The sequence below is a fragment of the Polypterus senegalus genome, chromosome 5 (assembly GCF_016835505.1).
Source record: "Polypterus senegalus isolate Bchr_013 chromosome 5, ASM1683550v1, whole genome shotgun sequence".
NCBI lineage: Eukaryota > Metazoa > Chordata > Cladistia > Polypteriformes > Polypteridae > Polypterus > Polypterus senegalus.
Window position 1 is genome coordinate 74019539 of NC_053158.1, and position 21722 is coordinate 74041260.

Below are 21722 nucleotides of genomic sequence, written 5' to 3' on the forward strand. Positions count from 1 at the left end.
TAATAAACAAACAATAAAACAGTGGAGAAGCCGTGGATTAAACAAAAAGGCTGTAGTTATCAGTAGGGAGACGTGAATCCCGTGGCGAAGCAAGGAAGAGAATGTAGAGACCGGAGCAATGGACAGTCTTATATAGGCAGGCAGCCAACAACATGGGAGGCGTAGGGATGGGGGACCCAACGCCACCTCACACGGTGACCGAGCTGCAGGCTATGGACATATAAATTTACGTAAGTAGGATTCAGGTAGCGTTGGGAACCCGTGTACCAAGTTTCTTAAAGATGGGCCGATAAGTAACAAAGACTGTTGAAAAGTTCAATATGGCGGCCGACAGTGGCATCATACCACCAAAATAAGTACGTACATTGGTTTCGGTTAGTGCAGGGAAGCCGCCTACCAAATTTCGTGAAGATGGGGCCATAAATAAGAAAGTTCAACATGGCAAACATTGTCGACCGTTATGACCATTACATGTAGAATTTTAAAATGAAACCTGCTTAACTTTTGTAAGTAAGCTGTAAGGAATGAGCCTGCCAAATTTCAGCCTTCTACCTACACGGGAAGTTGGAGAATTAGTGACGTTGGAAGGTTCAATATGGCAGCCGACGGTGGTGTCATACCAACGAAATAAGTACGTACATCGGTTTCCGTCAAAAGTTCAATATGGCGGCCGACAGTGGCGTCATACCACCGAAATATGTACGTACATCGGTTTTGGTTAGCGCAGGGAAGCCACCTACCAAATTTCGTGAAGATGGGGTCAGCCTTCTACCTACACGGGAAGTTAGAAAATTGGTGACGTTGGAAAGTTCATTATGGCGGCCGACAGTGGCATCATACCATCGAAATAAGTAAGTACATCTGGAAGCCGCCTACCAAATATCGTGAAGATGTGGCCTTAAATAAGAAAGTTCAACATGGCGAATGTTGTCGACCGTTATGACCTTTACGTGTAGAATTTCTAAATGAAACCTGCTTAACTTTTGTAAGTAAGCTGTAAGGAATAAGCCTGCCAAATTTCAGCTTTCTACCAACATGGGAAGTTGGAGAATTAGTGATGAGTCAGTGAGTTAGTCAGTCAGTCAGTGAGGGCTTTGCCTTTTATTAGTATAGATATGTATATATATATATATTGTGAGCTGGAGGGCTGATCGCACCCCAAATAGAGACAGACGCCCCTGGGAAAACCACAAACCCTGAAACACTGCCTACACATTGCTCCTTATCCTTGCACTATAACGCGTAATACAAGCCTCGCGCGGTACTCCGCCGACTTATAAGCCTTGCGCAGCGCTTGTCAGTTTGGGAATTGATTGTTTGCTTTTATCTCTCTCTGCTCCTAGCGGAACTGTTATATCTGACTTGTCATGGAGCACGTTTAAGCTCATGTGTTTGCGGTGTCTGAATAAAAATCCTTCTTTTTTTTCTACGACCTTCTGTGTCTCTGTGCAAATCTGTGACCCAAGCGTGACAATATATGCGTGTGTGTGTGTGTATTTGTATCCATCCATCCATTGTCCAACCTGCTGAATCCGAATACAGGGTCACGGGGGTCTGCTGGAGCCAATGCCAGCCAACACAGAGCACAAGGCAGGAACCAATCCTGGGCAGGGTGCCAACCCACCGCAGGTGTATTTGTATATATATGTTTATATGCGTGTGTGTATGTATATACACTGTATATATATATGCCAGCAACACTCATGACAATGACAAAACAATTACACTGTCAATCATGTTACGTTATTATTAAAATGTTTCCTTTTCTTTTTCATTACTTCTTTAACACACTACTTCTCCGCTGCGAAGCACGGGTATTTTGCTAGTAGTAAACTAAATGTAAAAACATTGAATAACACTAAGAAAACCTTGAACAACAGAGAAAACTAATACTGCAAGAGTTTGCGCTATAGCCTTACGACCTGCTCGCTAAAAACACTTTTTTTAATGAGTTTTAAGCACAGGGAAAAAAATGAACATTTTAAAAATCCATAATTTAATAAACAACCAAGAAAAGTAACGTTGCAACAATGCACACGCACGCCTGTGTGTGTCTCTCTCTCGCGGGCCTGCGTGTGTGTGTGTCTGTCTCTCGCCTGTGTGTGTGTGTGTGTGTGTGTGTGTGTCTGTGTCTGTCTGTCTGTCTGTCTGTCTCTCTCTCGCGCCTGTGTGTGTGTGTGTGTGTGTCTGTCTGTCTCGCATGCGCCTGTGTGTCTGCCTGTCTCATGCGCACCTGTGTGTGTGTATGTGTCTGTCTTGCACGTGCTGAACACGTGCTGTGTGGCCCCACGCATGCGCACTTCACCAGACACGGACACCTGGACGCACATAGGGTTTTTTTTAAAGAGGATTGTTTTTTATAGTGTAAAAACTGCATGAAATATTCTGGGGTCATTTAGGAATCTTGGAATCGATTCAGTGGTTCCTCATTTTTAGGTAATCTCAATTTAGAGAGCTAAAATGTTTTTTTGAATCTCTTGGGCAAAATTCTACTTGTTGGCCATTGTTTATTGTGTGTACTTACTCAATCAAATGGGGCAGGATAATGATATAAGAGACTTTTAAATGTTACCAGAGTAACTGCAGTAGCTAATGTTAGTTATCTTTATTGGAATAGCAACACTCCTGATTTCATTTTACATTTAATTTGTAGGTTGAGTTAAACTTTTGGAGTGGTAAATTAACTCTATTTAAGACAGTACATGAACACATATTTCAATAACCCGATTATTCAAAAGAAATACTAACTACTAAAATGCCATGAAAACCCCTATTCCGATTAGAGAAATCAGATAATTGGCCTATGAGATACCTGATTAACAGTGGTAGATTTCTCCACTAATAATCTTTTTATGTTGCCAAGTAAACCTTTAACCAAGTTACATTTAAGAATTTTATAGTCTGCACGTGGCCATTGCACTCAGTCTGTCATATTTGCCTGGCATTCTGTATCAGAGGTAGAAATGTCCACAAAATCCATTTCTAGAGGCAAATGTTCAGGCAATCACATTATTTTTCCTCCTGGATGAAATAATCTGCCCCAATATTTCAAAAATTGCTAAATTTATGGAAATGAACTGAACATACAAAACTAAGCTCAGCAACACAATCTTAAAAGCAGTAGGGTAACACATTAAAAGTAATATGCATTATGTAGTTAAATTACTATTTAAAGTAAAGAGTAACTTGTTTTATTAAAGTATAGATCTATGAATTATTATTATTCCAGCAGCATTGGATGTAAAGCAAGAATCACACGTACCGAGTCCTTTGTGGGGCTTAGGAGAAAAGAGTTTGCTGTGTGCAGTCAGGTAACAGAGACATGTAGCAATTGCAACAATGCTAAGATTCACACAGTGGTGATTTATATATTTTATTACGGGGACCCTAGGAACATACCCAGCCTTGACCCAGCACTCACACACACACAGACCAATAAAGAGACTCCATGAGTCAATAAAGAAGATAATACTAAACATAAAACGTATATATTAAAAAACAAAGAAGGCAAAAAATATTATTAATTCTTTCAGGGCTGATGTTGACTTTTGTCAAAAGGAGGAGTTGACGATGGTAATCAACTGCAAACTGTGACAAAACCTACCATTATGTTTTAGTTGGACTTTCGTTGCTAGAAGGAAAGTTAGATTCATTGGTTTGACTGAGATTCCCTGCGCTCTAGTGAGTAAAAAGGCACACACGATGGCAAAAATGGCACTGACATCTGGCGAGAGATCAAAGTGAATGCATAAAGCAAAATACTCCGTAGAAGACGCTTTACCTATTATCTCTGAACTGGACTATGACTTGTCGGACGTTTGATACAAGTGATCGAATAATGAATGTGAGGTTCCAGCTTCTGCTTAATGGTCCCCAGACAATGGTACAGACAGCGTTCACCAGGGAGGACTACCACTTAACAATGATAAGAGGTAGAAACCAGATTGTAATGCACTGCTGCTGTTCCAGCCATGCGAAGACAGCCTGGCAGCAAGCCTGCCACACAGCCACAGCACGCAGCAACAGACTTTTTATGTTGATTTCTGAGTGAAACCATTGTTTATTGGAAAAAATAATCAGCCCTCAAAGAGTTAAACAAATAATGCGTATACAAAAGTCATCCCCAATTCCCAATGGTGAAAATTATTTAGAAATATTGCAGAAATAAACTGAATGAAACACTAAGCACTACACAGTAAAATACACAGGTGCCGATGACAGTGGTGTGTGGAATGAAAAACCCCTATGAACAATTCCTCTGAAGGAAATGTAAAGTTTTGTCCTACTAGATTCCTGATGTTGCATGACGATTTGGTGTGATTAGGAACGTTCCTAGGACGAAGAAGAAATCACATGGACAAACAGGCTCAGGACACATCCAGATAGAAACTATAATCCATTGTGGTTGTTGTTGTAATCAAATAGATTGTGAAACGTACAAATAAAAATACATAGAAGATCAAGATCCCCTTGGTATCTTTTTGGCTCCTTTTTAAAGAGAGTGTCTAATATATTTCTTCCCAGCAACCCCCACACCACTCTGAAGGAGCCCAATGGTGTAATCCTACTGGGGCTGCTTCAGAGTGGTAGGAAATTGAAGTAGCACATCTACAAAAGTATATGAATAAAGTGTCAGTTTGACTTAACATATTTATAAAACACAAGCAAATGATCACAGCCATCATGTTTTTTCAGATTTACAATGACCAATGATAATGCTTAACTCTAAATAAACGCTAAATTATTCTTTTATAAGGGTTTATCAAAAACGTTTTAGCCTAAACCCAAAAATGGATTCTCTGGTCCATTTTGTAAGTAGCAAATCACAGCATTCAAACATTTGTTGTTTGTGGTGTATGTTTTTTGCTTCAGAGCTAGGTCATCATGTTGAGAATAGTACACCTAATAACATTCGTTCTTGCCTAGTCAACACAGCACAGAACACTGTCTTGAAGTTGGCCCTGGATATAAGATCATAATTTGGAGTCAAAAGTAATGATGCTTAAGATAGCAGACACTATACATATAGTTATAGAACTGTTGAATCTGTTTAGCATGATCAGATCAGTTAAACATGATCAAAATCTGTGTGTTCTGGGCACCCAGAATGTTGATTTTTGATTTGAAGCATTGAACCAAGGTGAACATTAAGCCAATGAATTTGTACCTGGGTGCATCCCTTGGACCTCATAGTTTTGAAAGGCCCATAAAATGTGTCAGTGTTAATCTGAAATGCCTTGGTGTTTGCAATGCTCAGTTTGTCACAGAAAGCTGTCAACATTCCCCCTTCTGCTACAAAACAACCCCCGGGCCAATCAGCATGGGTTGCTGCTCTGAGATGCTACTTATTAAATAAAGATGCCACACCGTGTCTTCTAGACCCACTGGATCTTTAATATAAAGGGCTACCTCTGTTGGACCAAACATGAAAATATCAAATAAGCGACATAAGAGTGGTTGACCAAAGAAAAAAAATTGTTTTATTTGAGGGGCATGGAAAAATGTTTGAAAGTTATAACAAGCGTATTAGTATTTGAGGACTGAAAAATAAAACTGGTTGTGTTTATATTTTGGTTTCATTGGTGTGTCTCTTAATAGTTCAGGCATACAAATCTTTGATCACCCCATACATATTAACTTGAACACAGTAGTTTGTTAATACATTTTCATAAAATATGCAAAGTGACATATGTATTAGTACAGTGCAGTCCATTATTGTTTGGACAGTGACACAAATGTTATTAGTGTCATCAGTCTGGCTCCAGTGGCATTCATACATGTCTAGGCCAAAACACTACCTCCAGTATACTGTATTGCACATAGAAGCTCGTACTTTTAGGATCATGAGCTGTCCACACTTTTCTTTTTGCATCACTTTAGTAAAGGTGAATCTTCATTTCTTCTATCCATAAAATGTTGTCAGGAGTTGATTAACTAATCTGGAGACTCCTGAAGCCAGCCTGAGGCCCTATGACTGTCCTAATAGTGCAAGCCCCAAACCTGTCCCCATAACTCTCTGCAAATTACTTTCTTGTACTGACCTATAGCAAGCATGAAATGCAAATTAATGATGCAAACAACATTGCTGTTAATATACCAATGCAACAAAGTATCATGGGTCATAGTAATGTGTTCTATGAAACAACATAGTTGTACATAGTAGACCAATCATGTGATATCAGCAACAGTAACTGGGGGAATAGCTAGTGTCAATCAATTGCAAACAGCACAGAAATAGCAATATCTTATAGCCCATCTTCAGTCCTGCACTGGTGGAAGTCCCTTGCAATTGGAGTAACTGATAGGCTTTTGACCACACTTGATACACCCTCACCCTTTGTGTGACTGCCTTTCACTGCTAGTCAGCAGAGGTTTTCCATGCAGTGCTGCAGTCCAGCCTTGTAAGGGTCGTGCTTTTTATGTATGGATGTGTATTGTAGATATTCTAATTCAGTATTTCAATATTGTATTACACAGTTTGCACACTTTTCTCCAAATGCTATTAAATTATGTTTATCATGCTTCATTGTCCCTGAAAGCTTCAATTCTGCTTCTAGGTAATTGTGTTGTGATGTTTAACTTATATGCTGTCTTCCTGTGCCTGTTTATATGAAAGACAAGTCTGAGAATTAGGCTGTTAGTAAATGCTTTGCCATGTAGCGAGGTCCACTTTCCCAATTTAAATTGGGCATATAATACAGTAGATCAAGTTGTTTAAAATGAATCAAACAATTATTAAGGGTTTAGTATTCTACCAGCTCCTGTCATAGTGAGGTGAAGGAAGTACATCAAGTGTTAGAACTACAAAATGGCTGAACCAGATGTGATGGGTCTAAGGTGTTATTACTCAGCACAAGTCTAATTCTTTACTGGTTGTCATTTTTCATATTCTGTGGTAAATTTCAGCTGCTATTAATGAAATATAATGTGATGACTTAGCTAGTTTTGATTTTGTTTTTATTTGATTGTATTTTTGTAGAGAGACATAATACTAAGGTTATTGTAATTGAGTTTAAATGGTTTTCTACACATATAGAAACTGACTTATTTAATAGATGAGAACTTTAAAAGGCACATTTTTATATATATATATATATATATATATATATATATATATATATATATATATATATATATATATATATATATATATCTGTTTCAAGATGTATTTTTATTATTTTAAATGTTTTTATATGTCTTGCAGAATTGGTTGGACCCTGCAAAGGAAATCAAAAAGCAAATACGAAGTAAGTTTATTTTTAAATGTTCAAGTATTGAAAAGGGTACATCAAACTAGTAGATTTATAAGAAATGTGTCCTGACATACAGTGTGCATTCTGCAGTTTCTTTAATAAGTTGGTATTGTATGAATTGCAGAAATCCCAAATAGTTGAGTTTTGGAAAAATTATATGTGGTCAGTTTTTGGATGATAATAAAGAAGCATACTGGTTTATGTTAAAATGCTATTTAGGAAGCTGGGTTTTCTCTCTTGAATGCTTCTAAATATTATGTAATACTAAAGCATAACATGATATGGATGCAGAATTTAATTTTTTGTTGTTTTTGTTTAATCTTGTTGAGATAATATGAAGTACAAATTTATAGACTGGTCACCTTTCAGTACTGTACAATGTAAATATTGTTTTATACAGTGGAACCTCGGTTCACGAACGTCTCGGTTCACATACAAATCGGTTTACGACCAAAAAGTTCAGCAAACTTTTGCCTCTGTTCACGACCACACACTCGGTATACGAACAAGCCAGTTTCCCTTTTGGTTTGTACGTGCTCAGTCTTTTCCTGTGCAGCAAGCGAGAGAGAGCGCGACACACACACACACACACACAGAGGCACGCAAGAAAGACATACACACACACACACACTCAGAGGCGCGTGTGAGAGAGAGAAACACACACACACAGGTGCGCGAGAAAGACACACACACGAGAGAGAGAGCTGGACGCATAAGGTAGAGAATGCAGTTAAAGAATGCACTGGGCTAGTTTTTGTTTTCATTTCTGTTTACAGCGATCGGTTTGTTTGGCGGTATACCGGTTCATACCAAAATTTTTGTTATGATATGGATTTGTTTTATACCGGAACACTGGTTTAAATAGCTTAAACAACGTTTGGAACATGGCACAGCGAGAAACTGTTTAAGGGGGGACCTTTTTCCACTGCTGCACCACTAAACAGGAATGCCGCAGAGTACATGCGTTAGTGGAGGTATTGAGCAGTGAAAATGGACAGAGAACATTCCTAAACGGAAGCTGTAGCAGACAATAAAGTTGAACGTGATGGCACAGAACAACTTTTGACTAAAAAAGATGCCGTGTCTGTTGTTTGAAGATACTTTGGTTTTAACAGTTCGGATGCGGACCATTATGTTCCAATGTGTGAATACTGTTTCCATACTACTGGATAATACTGCAAGCCAACTTTTACTTGTTTTATTTTTTTTTCTCAATACTGTGTAATGTACCTGGTTACTGTGTAATAAATAGTGTGACGATGCCGGTTCCCTACAGATTCCCTCTTCCTGCATGGGAATATGTTGAACCAACACCGTCGATCGTTATGACCGAGATGAGCTGAGAAATCTCATTGAAGTCAGGGGGTGGTGGAAAGTGCTTTTGTTAAAAACAGTCAAAAGTAAAACTAAAAGTGTCCATTGTGCAGTGTTCAGAAAAATACAGTACACAAATAAATAGCAAATCCATAACACCAGTGAAACGTGGGGATAAAATCCATAATAAATAAATCCGTTAAAATAGAGGTTAAAATGCAGTCTCTCTCCTCACCCGATCGCAGCACACCATCTTCTGTCTCCAAGTGCTCACCCTTTACAGGCGTTGCTGGCGGAGCCTTTGCAGCATGAACTGCTCTCTGCCAACTCCTGTGTTGGCTGCTGCCACACTGCCCAGCCAGACCGGCACACCTCCCATCTTCCTTCGCGCTCACTCAGACATACCTCAGATCCATTGGGAGGTCTTACATTTCGTTCACCCCACTCTACATGCTTATTCAGTGGGATGAACCAGCCCCTAGATCGCCTAAGCCTGTGCTCCCTCACAGAGCCCCAGCTCGTGCTGCCTTCACCTTCCCGGTGTCTGGATCATCTCCCATGACTGCCTTTTCCCTTCTTTAACCTCATTGTGTTCTATCTTTTCTTTTTTGCTTTCCCCTATCCTGACAGCCCATAAACATACATCTCCGTGGGCACAGCGCCTTATTCACACACCGCAGTAAGCCGATGAAGCAATAGGGAACGATCGGATGCGACTCGCCCCAATCACCTCATCAACTCCCCGCGGTTGTGCAATCACGCCCACGGAGACAGACATGGCGAACTGGATATAAAAACTGACCTTTTTTTTTTTTTTTTTAAAGCTGCGGATACCACTAGCCACTATACCACAAATAGCATTATAAATGCAAGTTGCAGTTTTATTATTTATGTATATAGCTTAGCTTGAAGCAAGGTCCATATTAATGCAATTTGCCTTAATGACGGTTCAGTTGGTAAAGATGTCATCACCAAGTTGTACTTGTTTTATTTTATTTTGGTGAATACTGTGTAAGGTACCTGGGCTTGAAGTTTTGAAGTAATAGTATTTTTACTGGAAGTTGCACTATTATTTTATTAATAGTTATTAGTTTAAATATTATGCTGTTTAATGATGGTAAAGTTGTTTAAAAAGTCACTTTAACATGTCAGTGGACAGAGATTGTTAAAATTAACAGAAAGTTTAGTTGGTTTACAAAAAATATTTACTATTTATTCCTTTTCTAAGACATATTCAGTGCAATACAACTTTTGAAAGCACCTCTGGGTATTTTACTATGTCTAAATGCCTCTTTGGATGGTTGACAATATGTTGTCAAAATTAAGGTTTAAGTTTTCGCAAAATTTGTTCAATAAAAAGGCTCTATATTTTGACTGCATCTGTCATGCAATGTGATTCCTTCTCTTCATTAATGCCATCCTCTTAAAAACTATCACTTTATGGGGCCATGCAAACCTGTATTAATACTTGTGTGCACATTAAAATGTTTTTTGTACACTGCTCATGACAGTGGAATAGGTTATTCTTAGCCAGTCTACTGAAGTAATTGCAGTGGAAAATGTGGTTAACATCCATTCATAAATGGGAAAGAATACCGTGAAACCGGTATAATTTAGAAAAATACAGTGATATAGAATTTTGGTCATACCGCCCACCCCTAGTGCATTGTTGCAATGATACTTTTCTTGGTGGTTTATTAAATTACGGATTTTTCAAATGTTCATTTTTTTTCCCTGTGCTTAAAACACTGTGCTTAAAGTGTTTTTAGCGAGCGATTCTTGGCGCTATAGCGCGAACTATTGCAGTGTTACTTTTCTCTGTTGTTCAAGGTTTTCTCAGTGTTATTCAATGTTTTTACATTTACTTTACTATTACCCTGTGCATTCTATGGTATAATTAACTGTATTTGTGCTAAAAAACTAAAAAATATTTATATTTACATACAGTTTGTATGGTCTAGAACGGATTAATTGTATTTACATACAATCCTATGGGGGAAGTTGCTTTGGGTCACGACCAAATCGGTTTACGACCAGAGTTTTGGAACGAGTTTTGGTCGTGAACCGAGGTTCCACTGTATTTTATTTGTTATGTTTATCTTGTACAATGAGATAATATACAGTTAGGTCCATAAATTTTCGGACAGAGACAACCTTTTTCTAATTTTGGTTCTGTACATTATTACCACAATGAATTTTAAATGAAACAACTCAGATGCAGTTGAAGTGAAGCCTTTCAGCTTTAATTCAGTGGGTTGAACAAAACGATTGTATAAAAATGTGAGGGAACTAAAGAATTTTTTTTAACACAATCCCTTTATTTCAGGGACTCAAAAGTAATTGGACAAATTAAATAACTTGAAATAAAATGTTCATTTCTAATACTTGGTTGAAAACCGTTTGCTGGCAATGACAGCCTGAAGTCTTGAACTCATGGACATCACCAGATGCTGGGTTTCCTCCTTTTTAATGCTCTGCCGGGCCTTTACTACAGCGGCTTTCAGTTGCTGTTTGTTTGTGGGCCTTTCTGTCAGAAGTTTAGTCTTTAACAAGTGAAATGCATGCTCAACTGGGTTAAGATCAGGTGCCTGACTTGGCCATTCAAGAATTTTCCACTTCTTTGCTTTAATAAACTCCTGGGTTGCTTTGGCTGTATATTTTGGTCATTGTCCATCTGCGTCATGAAACGCTGCCCAATGAATTTGACTGCATTTAGCTGGATTTGAGCAGACAGTATTTCTCTGAACACCTCAGAATTCATTCGGCTGCTTCTGTCCTGTGTCACATCATCAATAAACACTAGTGTCCCAGTGCCACTGGCAGCCATGCACGCCCAAGCCATCACACTGCCTCCACCGTGTTTTACAGATGATGTGGTATGCTTTGCATAATGAGCTGTTCCACGCCTTCTCCATACTTTTTTCTTGCCATCATTCTGGTAGAGTTTGATCTTGGTTTCATCTGTCCAAAGAATGTTTTTCCGGAACTGTTCTGGCTTTTTTAGCCAATCTAGCCTTTCTATTCTTGAGGCTTATGAGTGGCTTGCACCTTGCAGTGCACCCTCTGTATTTACTTTCATGCAGTCTTCTCTTCATGGTAGACTTGGATATCAATACGCCTACCCCCTGGAGAGTGTTGTTCACTTGGTTGGCTGTTGTGAAGGGGTTTCTCTTCACCATGGAAATGCTTTTGCGATTATCCACCTCTGTTGTCTTCCGTGGACGTCCAGGTCTTTTTGCGTTGCTGAGTTCACCAGTGCTTGCTTTCTTCCTCAGGATGTACCAAACTGTAGATTTTGCCACTCGTAATATTGTAGCAATTTCTCGGATGGGTTTTTTCTGTTTTCGCAGCTTAAAGATGGCTTCTTTCACCTGCACGGAGCGCTCCCTTGACCGCATGTTGTCTGTTCACAGCAAAATCTTACACATGCAAGCACCAGACCTCAAATCAACCTCAATCAATCAGGCCTTTTATCTGCTTAATTGATAATGACATAACGACGGACTTGCCCACACCTGCCCATGAAATAGCCTTTGAGTCAATTATCTAATTACTTTTGAACCTCTAAAATGAAGGGATTGTGTTAAAAAATGCTTTAGTGGCCTCACATTTTTATGCAATCGTTTTGTTCACCCCACTGAATTAAAGCTGAAAGTCTACACACTTCAACTGCATCTGAGTTGTTTCATTTAAAATTCATTGTGGTAATATACAGAACCAAAATTAGAAAAAAGTTGTCTCTGTCCAAATATTTATGGACCTAACTGTAGTTTGACTTTTAGCAGGCTATGTATGCAGGCAATGTAATTGCTGCCACTAGTATTCATCATATCCTGTAAATGGTAACTTCATTCATATTTGGATATAACATTTTGTTAGTCTTGTAGCGTTACAAGATTTGTAGGGTTAAGATCAAAAAGCAATACGCAAATTGAAACATGCTTAGTGTTTGGAAACAACAGTTTACCTTGGAGAAAGTAAGGAACTAAAAATTGCAACTAATAAGAACTTAAATAAACCCCAAATAAACTTAGAAAATGGAAAACTATGGAAAGTACAGCAAACTGCAAATCTAAACTTGCCTTGTACACTGCTATAATAGAATGGTAGCAGGCAAACTTAACTAAAGTCAACTTCAGATATGGGTTTTTACTTTGATCACTGAAGAATTTGCTTTTAAGTTTAGCGGCAGGTGTATGTTCACCTCGTTTGGGGGGTTAACATGCAGAATGCAGTCCTATAATATTATTACTAGATTTTTTTTAATTTTATTACTACGGCTTTGTAACAGTCCTGCTGTGCCCGAAAATGGAGGAGGTAACACAATCTTCTACTATAAGTATGGTCTCGGTCACAATAAAAAATTAAATCCAAAAGGAGGTTCATCCTTTCCTACATGTTTACATTGTCTATTCGTTTTTCTTGCTTCTATTTTAATCCGCCTTTATCCACTGGAAGCTTCATTTCTTCACATTATCACTTGTTGGGGCTGAGCTGAAAAAGGACAAGGTGCTTAAGAGTGGCCAGCTCTCTATAGTATTATCATTAAGACATAAAAGAGCATGGGTTGGCTGAATTTCCTTTTTCTATAACATTGCCAGATTTCAATCAAATTAGTCAAAGCATTGTCAAGATTTTGTGGTACAGTAATCCCTCCTCAATCACGGGGATTGGGTTCCAGAACCCCCCGCGATAGATGAAAATCCGCGAAGTAGAAACCATATGTTTGTATGGTTATTTTTTAAGCCCTTATAAACTCTCCCACACTGTTAACATTATTAGAGCCCTCTAGACATGAAATAACACTCTTTAGTCAAAAGTTTAAACTGTGCTCCATGACAAGACAGAGATGACAGTTCTTTCTCACAATTAAAAGAATGCAAACATATCTTCCTCTTCAAAGAATGCGTGTCAGGAGCAGAGAATGTCAGAGAGCGAGAGAAAAGAAAACAATCAAAAAATCAATACGTACTTTTGGGCTTTTAAGTATGCCGAAGCACCGCGGTAAAGCAGCATTTTTTAGAGGAGCGTCTGTATCCTCTAGGCAAACAGCCTCCGTGCAAACAGCCCCTCTGCTCACACCCCCTCCGTCAGGCGTCCCTTGTATGAAATCAACTGGGCAAACAAACTGAGGAAGCATGTACCATAAATTAAAAGACCCATTGTCCGCATAAATCCACGAACCAGCGAAAAATCCGTGATATATATTTAGATATGCTTACATTTAAAATCCACGATGGAGTGAAGCCGCGAAAGTCGAAGCGCAATATAGCGAGGGATCATTGTATTACATTTTTTCTGTTGTAGGAGGGGTTTTTACCACTTCTACAATATTGATTTATCAAAATGTCCTTTCTTTAGCCAATGCCTACTGCCCTAGATGTACCATGCTGCCAAATTTCAGCTTTTAACTGAACAGAATATAGTTTTTTCTTGTTGAACAGTGAGTGAGTGAGTCAGTCAGTTGGTCAACTTTGCATTTTTTTTATAGATATTTGTATATATAGAGATACATTTATACTGTATATGCCTACCTGTTACTGTGCTACTACTGCTGTAGTATGCTGCAAGCTACACACATTGGAACAGCTCTCCCTTGTACTAGCACGTAGTTTTCTTCCCCAGCACAACGTGTCATGTCGCATTTTGAAATCCAGTGTCAAGTTACGTACCTTCAGTTTTAATAGCGTTTCCTAGCTTTTCTCTTTTTTTTATAATTAATCTAGTATGCATTGTTATGACTGATAAATGTATGCGTGTAGTGTTGGAATTGTCCCAGAAAGTTATTGTATTATTATTAATTAAATTATTAAACATTTACGAAATGGCGAAAGTGCTTGAAGTAGTGCTTCTATTTACAGAGTAGGAAGAACAATGGTATAAAGCGTGATGCAGACAAAATTGAAAAACGGTTCGAAAATGGTAACCACAAACGGTAATGCTATTTTGTATTAATATTAATGTTCTTCGGTTACTTTTCTTTTTAAAATTTCTGTTATAGTATGTTTTCTTAATATATTGTGACATACAGGCAGCTGGCGTTGGGCTGTGTGGGAGCAGAACAGGAGGAATGAATATTGTAAGTGATGGGACTGGGTGAAGGGTCTCTTTTCTGTAAGGGGTGGATATGTCTTTAAAGAGATGAGTTACAGGAGATGTTAAAAGAAAAAGGAAGATTCAGCAGAAGGAAGGTTTGAGTATGGAGTCAGGAGACAATAAGCAGGAGTTGTTGCAGTATAGAAAAAAAACAACGTAAATAGCAGGAGATAAACTGATTGGTAGGGAAAGCTTTTTTTTCATTGTTTTGGAGGTATGCTCTATAAGTCAGAGAACAAATTGTAAGACAGGGTACTTATTTTTTGCGGAACGAAGCCTCCCAAGTAAAACGTAGAAAACTCCAATACCTTTGAGTTGTATTTGCTTATTACGCTGGTTGTTACAATATTATATGAATTAATTTTGTTAATACTATTTTATATTTTGTTAATGTATTTTTGTTTTGTAAATAAATGTGACTAATTGCTAAACTAATCTACTGTATATCATTTTAAAAGTGTCGTGTTAACCGTCTTTTCTCTTATTCGTCATGGCATTGGTCCTGGCCCATGATGGATAATCAAGGTTTTACTGTGTGTGTGTATATTGTGGAACGTGGCCCGGACACAGACAGACGGACAACGGTTTGTCACCCAGCACACACATATTTATTATATACAATATTTTCAAGTCAAGTGCACCACCCACCAATCCCCCAAAGTCCTGGCCTCACTCTCCAGTGCCTTCCTTCTGGCTGCCTCCACTCCTCTCTCTCCAGACTCCAGTCTGCTTGCACCCAACTCTTGACTCCTAATGAAGGGAGGCGGCCCCTTTTATACCAGCCCGGATGGACTCCCGCTGCTTCCCGGCGCTCCTCCGCAGACACTCCACCGTGTGGCGGGAGTGCTAGCTGCGCACCCGGAAGCTCTTCAGGTGTCCCCAGTCTTCTTCCCCCCAGCACTTCCTGGTGTGGCAGAAGTGCTGAGATCCAGGGCTCTTCAGGCACCGGGGTGACCCCTGGCGGTGCCCACGGGCCCCTACAGGGTTGAGTTTCCAAGCTCTGAACCCATGACCCCTAATGCAACCAGAACGGTCGCCCCCTCGTGGTCTGGAGAAGGAGTAAGCCCTCCTCCGGTCCTCCTGGGCGTCCCGGCTGGGTACCACCCCAGCTGCGTGCCACTATATATATATATATATATATATATATTTATATATAGTACTTTTTAATGTTTTATTATTTGTGTTACAACATTGAAGCACACTGAATTTAATTAGGAATTAATGCCTCTGATCATTAAAGACCATTAAGTGTCAATGTTACCATGAAGAAAAATGTACTGAAAACTGAGAGTTACAAACATCCAACACTGAAATGGGAAAGACTATGCATACAGCTGTTGCTTTTGTGCTTTATTGGAGACTAGCAAAATACCCGCACTTCGTGGCGGCGAAGTACTGCCTTAAAATTTTTATTAAGAAGAAAATTAAACCTTTTTAAACTGAGCGAAAATATACCAGTAATTATTTGTTAAGGATCTCTTTGTATACAACATTGTCAGTTCGGCCCTCCGGTTGTAATATGACCAAGCTGTGCGCTGAGCTTACTCTTGAGCGTGAAAGTTACAGTTGGCCATATGAAAAGTAATCTTGTTTCAAATCTCACAGCTTGGATTGCTGCTGTCATAATCGGTTTGAGTTTCATGGTTTGTTTCAATTACGACAGTATTTGCAGGACTTGTGTTGAAGTGACATTCCGCATCTGTCAAGTATTGTAAGCATACAACCGGTTTCATCGATTAACTTCACATCCAGCTTTTGAGAGTTTAAACATTCATAAACATCAAAGTGTCCACTACTGAAATCGTCACCTGTGAATCGAAGATGTTTAAGAGGCACTGGCGGTTGTCGAAAGGTGTAAAATATTTGGCCATTTCGGTACACTTGAAAGTGACAACCGAACAATTCAGCGGCAGCCATCAAGTCACATGCAGAACCACAGGTGAAGGGCTTAAGCATTTCACTCTTAAAGTGGTCCTGTATAGTATAATTATCTCCTGTACCGTCATCGGTCCACACCTTGAACCTGTCCCAGTCATTCAATACATAAGACGCAGTGTTCCTCCGGATATCAAGAGTGAGCCTGATATGGCCGTGCAGTATGAAAAGGCAGGTGCCATCTCCGGGCATGGAAACCACTCGGTAAGTGACAGTTCTTTGATCGATGGTGATGACCTTGATAGACATGTTAATGGGGGTACGGTTGGAATGATAAAGGAAATGGGTACCTGAACAATGTAAAGTAAGTCTAAAATACCTACACAATAACTATAATCATAATAAACGAACAAATAAAACAGCGGAGAAGCCGTGGATTAAATTTAAAGGCTGTAGTTATCAGCAGGGAGACGTGAATCCCGTGGCGCAGCAAGGAAGGGAGTATAGAGACCGGAGCGACAGACGGCCTTATATAGGCAGGCAGCCAACAACGTGGGAGGCGTTGGGATGGGTGACCCAACGCCGCCTCACACGGTGACCGAGCTGCAGGCTATGGACGTATGTAGGATTCAGTTAGCGTTGGGAACCTGCGTACCAAATTTCTTGAAGATGGGCCCATAAAAAGACCGTTGAAAAGTTCAATTTGGCAGCTGACAGTGGCATCATACCACTGAAATAAGTATTTACATCGGTTTTGGTTAGTGCAGGGAAGCCGCCTACCAAATTTCGTGAAGATGGGGCCATAAATAAGAAAGTTCAACATGGCAAACATTGTCGACCGTTATGACCATTACATGTAGAATTTTAAAATGAAACCTGCTTAACTTTTGTAAGTAAGCTGTAAGGAATGAGCCTGCCAAATTTCAGCCTTCTACCTACACGGGAAGTTGGAGAATTAGTGACGTTGGAAAGTTCAATGAGGCGGCCGACAGTGGCGTCATACCACTGAAATAAGTACGTACATCGGTTTCGGTTAGCACAGGAAGCCGTCTACCAAATTTCGTGAAGATGGGGCCATCAATAAGAAAGTTCAACATGGTGGATGTTGTCGACCGTTATGACCATTACATGTAGAATTTTAAAATGAAACCTGCTTAACTTTTGTAAGTAAGCTGTACGGAATGAGCCTGCCAAATTTCAGCCTTCTACCTAAACAGGAAGTTGGAGAATTAGTAATCAGTCAGTCAGTCAGTCAGTCAGTCAGAGCTTTGCCGTTTATTAGTATAGATTGTCTAAGAGGAAGCCACGTTTAGAAAAAATATCATATGGTATCTCAGGTAGACTTGCTTAAAAGCATATAAGGAACTCTGACATCAAGTGGGAGAAGGTGCTATGGTCTGATGAAACCAAACTTGTGTTTTGGTCATCATACTAAACACTATGTTTGTCATATACATAAGAATGCATACTATCAAAAACACACCATACCCACCTTCAAGCATGGTGGGGCAGTATGCTGCTGCAGGGATGCTTCTCTGTGGCATTCCCGGGAAAGATTGTAAAAGTAGGGGGTAAAATGAATGCATCTAAATATAGGGAAATCCTGTAGGAAAACCGGTTGCAGTCTGCAAGATAATTGCAGTTTGGAAGATGTATTTTCCTTTAAGAAATAACCCCAAGTACAAAATAAAGGCTACACAGGAATAGCGTGAAACCAACAATGCTAATGTCCAGGGGTGGCCAGATAAGAGCCCAGACATTTTTCAAAGTGAGAAAATGTACATAGATATGAAAATAGCTGTTCACTCCAGGTTCCTATGCAGTTAGACAGAGCTTGAGCAGTTTCACAAAAACAATTCGGAAGAATTACAGTAAATAGATTTTCAAAGCTGATGGAGACCTGTGCACACAGACCCCAGGTGCCTATAGTAAGTACTGGGGTGAATATGTAAGAAATCAATTGTTTTTGGTATAATAATTGTAATAAATTTAGACCAATTTATATAGATTTGTTTTCTCTCTTACATGTATAGCAGTACTTTTTTCCTGATGATTTGGGTCAAAAAACTTAATTAAATCTACTTCGATTCAATGTTGTTAAACTGTTTAATAAAACATGAAATCCAAGGGGTAGTAAATAATTTTATAGGTACTGATATTCTTGACATACGTTTAGTTACAATTAATGGAAGAGCACGTTATACTTTCAGAATGCCAGTATGAGAAAGAATAACACCATCAAAAATCCTGTGGCAAGTATGCGGAGCATGCAAACTTTTGGGATGTAGTTGGTCGTTACAAATCAGTATCTTGGTCTCCATAATACTATATGGGAGAACAGTGAGACATCGACCAATCAAATAAGTGTATATTGAATCTTATTTGATGCAAACAAAAGCCACATGTGATACAGCAGATGCTAATATTTTGCATTTAGGTCAAAGAGTTCTTCTTTTTAAAAGATTCATGTCCAGAACCTTTGTTGATTTCTGTCCTGTTTTGTTCTGCAGTTTGCATATAATATTAAGTAAAAAGTGTATGTTGTACTTAGATGTCACTTGTGCATTAAGTACAATCACCTAAACATGAAAGTGTGTAATTAAGTCTGTTATATTAAAACTATATACAGTATAAGGTAATCCTTTGTTATCTAACAGTGGGGCACTCTATAAAAGGCTTCACCTTTCCTAACTTGTCCATGAATATCATTAGATTATCGGCTTGTTGTGGACACAATACATTCTAAATAATCAGCGTTAGTGGAACCAATGCTTTTTGGATTTCTGAGTCTCGCACTCCAGCAATCATTGAAATGTCTGGCTACATCAAGTGAGATTCACTCCAGGTGCTCCGAAATGTAGCATAGGTTCACATAGTGCAAAAAGACAAGTCACTTTCTCTTCAACTGACTCAAGACACAAGCTGCATTACATTTCACTTTTTATTTATTGCTCGACTGCCTGCATCATTTTATCTTTTGAGATATGGTCAGTCTTGGCAGCTGGCTGAGATCCCATTCTTTCTCAGATCTTTGAGACTTATGGTGATTTGCATGAAAAGTGAAGGCTGGCTTCTTTGGATTCTCTGGTTATACAATATCTGATACAATGAACTTACAACCATCCACTATAAGCCTCTGCTCTGCCCCTCACCCCGCAACACCCAAGACCTTGCTAATTGAGGTCTTCTGAATATTGCATATAGTACGTTTAATTGTATGAAGTCATTTGTGTTGTATTGTTCTTTTGTTTTCCTAGGTATTGAACTTAGTGTGTTCTTGTACTTTCCTTTATTATCTTTTTACTGGATTTTGCTTGCTTTTACTAAAGGCAAGTATAAGTAATATTTCTGATATCTATATAATATAAGGCAGCCAATCAAAGATACCCTGACTACTATAAAAGCATAGTGGTGGCCTAATTCTGCTAAATGAATTCTGTCCATAGTACCACTAAGATTAGATAGAATAGTAGCTGGGGGAGGAAAAACAATTTTGTAAGGATACCTGCTGCCTTCTGAAAGTAAAAAAAATAATTGTATCCTTTATTATGTGGTTTATTTGTAACTACATAAATAAAGAAAAGGTGAATTGTATAAGAAAAATGTGGCAGTTAAATAAAGAAAAATTGAATAGTCTAAGAAAAATGTGTCAATCTTTTGAGAAGGTCAGTGAAAGGTCTAACTGAACCCAATTTGAAAATTTGCACAATTATTTGAAGGATGCAGTTTCTCAGTAGTTTGCTTGCATTTTGACTAGACTGAATAATTTCTTCATGGAAAGGACAGTATTTGCTGAATGTGGGTATGGTACCTTGGTACAGAGTAGGTCTGTGCATTGCTTTTAAGAATTAAAGATTTAGCATTATTAAATAAATAAAACAGAAAGTAAATATTAAAGCATAAAAAACCTACATCTAAAGTACATTACTGTACTTCTAGTTGTTTACTGCAGCCATTCTTGGTATGCATCTGCCACCTTGTGGCCATTCAAACTCGCATATCTTTCACTAGCTGTTCAGTTAAGTGTAAGATTGAGTATTACAGTAATTACATTTATAGATACATTTTGAGACTACCTAATCATTTGATTTCAACTGATTGTGTGAATAAGTGCATCTAATACACATACACAATACGCACAACAAATTACAAGATGCTAATACTCTTCACTCTGAAAAAATTTAGAGTAATGCATGATTTGACCAATTTGCAAACTTCTGTTGTTGGGATTGTCAGTACTGTACTATGTACAATGATTTTTTATTTTTTTAGTAAAGATTACCTGAATAGCCCTAAAGGTGCACATTTATTTTTATTAATTGACAAAAAATCAGATGGTCACTCATACAGACTAGAATTCAGAGATGAAGGCGATTCTTTAAAAAATAGGAGTCTGTTGCGCTCTGCTACATTATAGAAACATCTAATCCTCCTATGCGTTCAGTTTAATGTTATTAATAATGTGTGTTATTTTTCATCACAAAGATTATATCCATGATTCCATTCATCATCGAACCCACTGCCATTTCAGTTTTGCATGAGCTGGAGCTTCTCCTGACAGTATTCACTGAAGAAAAGGAACCAATCCTGGAAACATCACCAGTCCAGGGCAGGCATCAACAACCACCAACACACTGTGATGAATGGTCCATGGCAAAGTGTGAGTTCCATGGATTATTGGGGTACTTGGCCAATCACACCACATACATGTGCGCAGGTGGGCGGATTGGTTACCTGCCTCAGTTGGGCCTCAGAGGTAGTGGCTTGTCATACCTGCACCTGCTTACCCTGGAGCAATAAATAGTAGCCTGCATGGCAGATAAGAAAAGAGAATAGAAAAGAGAAAACAAAAAAAAAGAAGGTTTAAAGACTGAGAGAAAGGTAGGAATGGGATAGAGCTGGAGTGGAAAATAGGAGGGAGGCATCTAGGAGGAGAACCCCTTGGTGGAGTGTAGGGCTGATGCTCAGGAGCTGAATAGGATCACTCTGGCTGAGCGGCTTAGGGAGCTGGAGTGACCCAGAGATTGCTCCCGTGTATGTCCAAAGAGAGGCAACGGGTGATGGAAGGAACAATGCGGGTTTGAATTGAGAGTACTGCTAGAAGCAATGGACAGCAAGGACAAGACCTGTAAAGGAAGGTTGGCTATGCCTGTCACCTGGACTTCTCATCTGCTGCGAGGTCCC

At 39.0% G+C, this 21722-nt stretch overlaps 1 protein-coding gene across 14 annotated transcripts in view; it reads left to right on the forward strand.

The window, feature by feature from the left end:
• The window catches only part of epb41l3a (erythrocyte membrane protein band 4.1-like 3a), a 292145-nt gene that overhangs the window by 154096 nt on the left and 116327 nt on the right, over positions 1 to 21722 (forward strand). For all 14 annotated transcript variants that reach the window (XM_039754817.1, XM_039754815.1, XM_039754816.1 and 11 more), the window contains one exon: positions 7205 to 7247. In XM_039754817.1, the coding sequence (XP_039610751.1) occupies positions 7205 to 7247 (43 nt within the window). The remainder of the gene's footprint in view (positions 1 to 7204; positions 7248 to 21722) is intronic.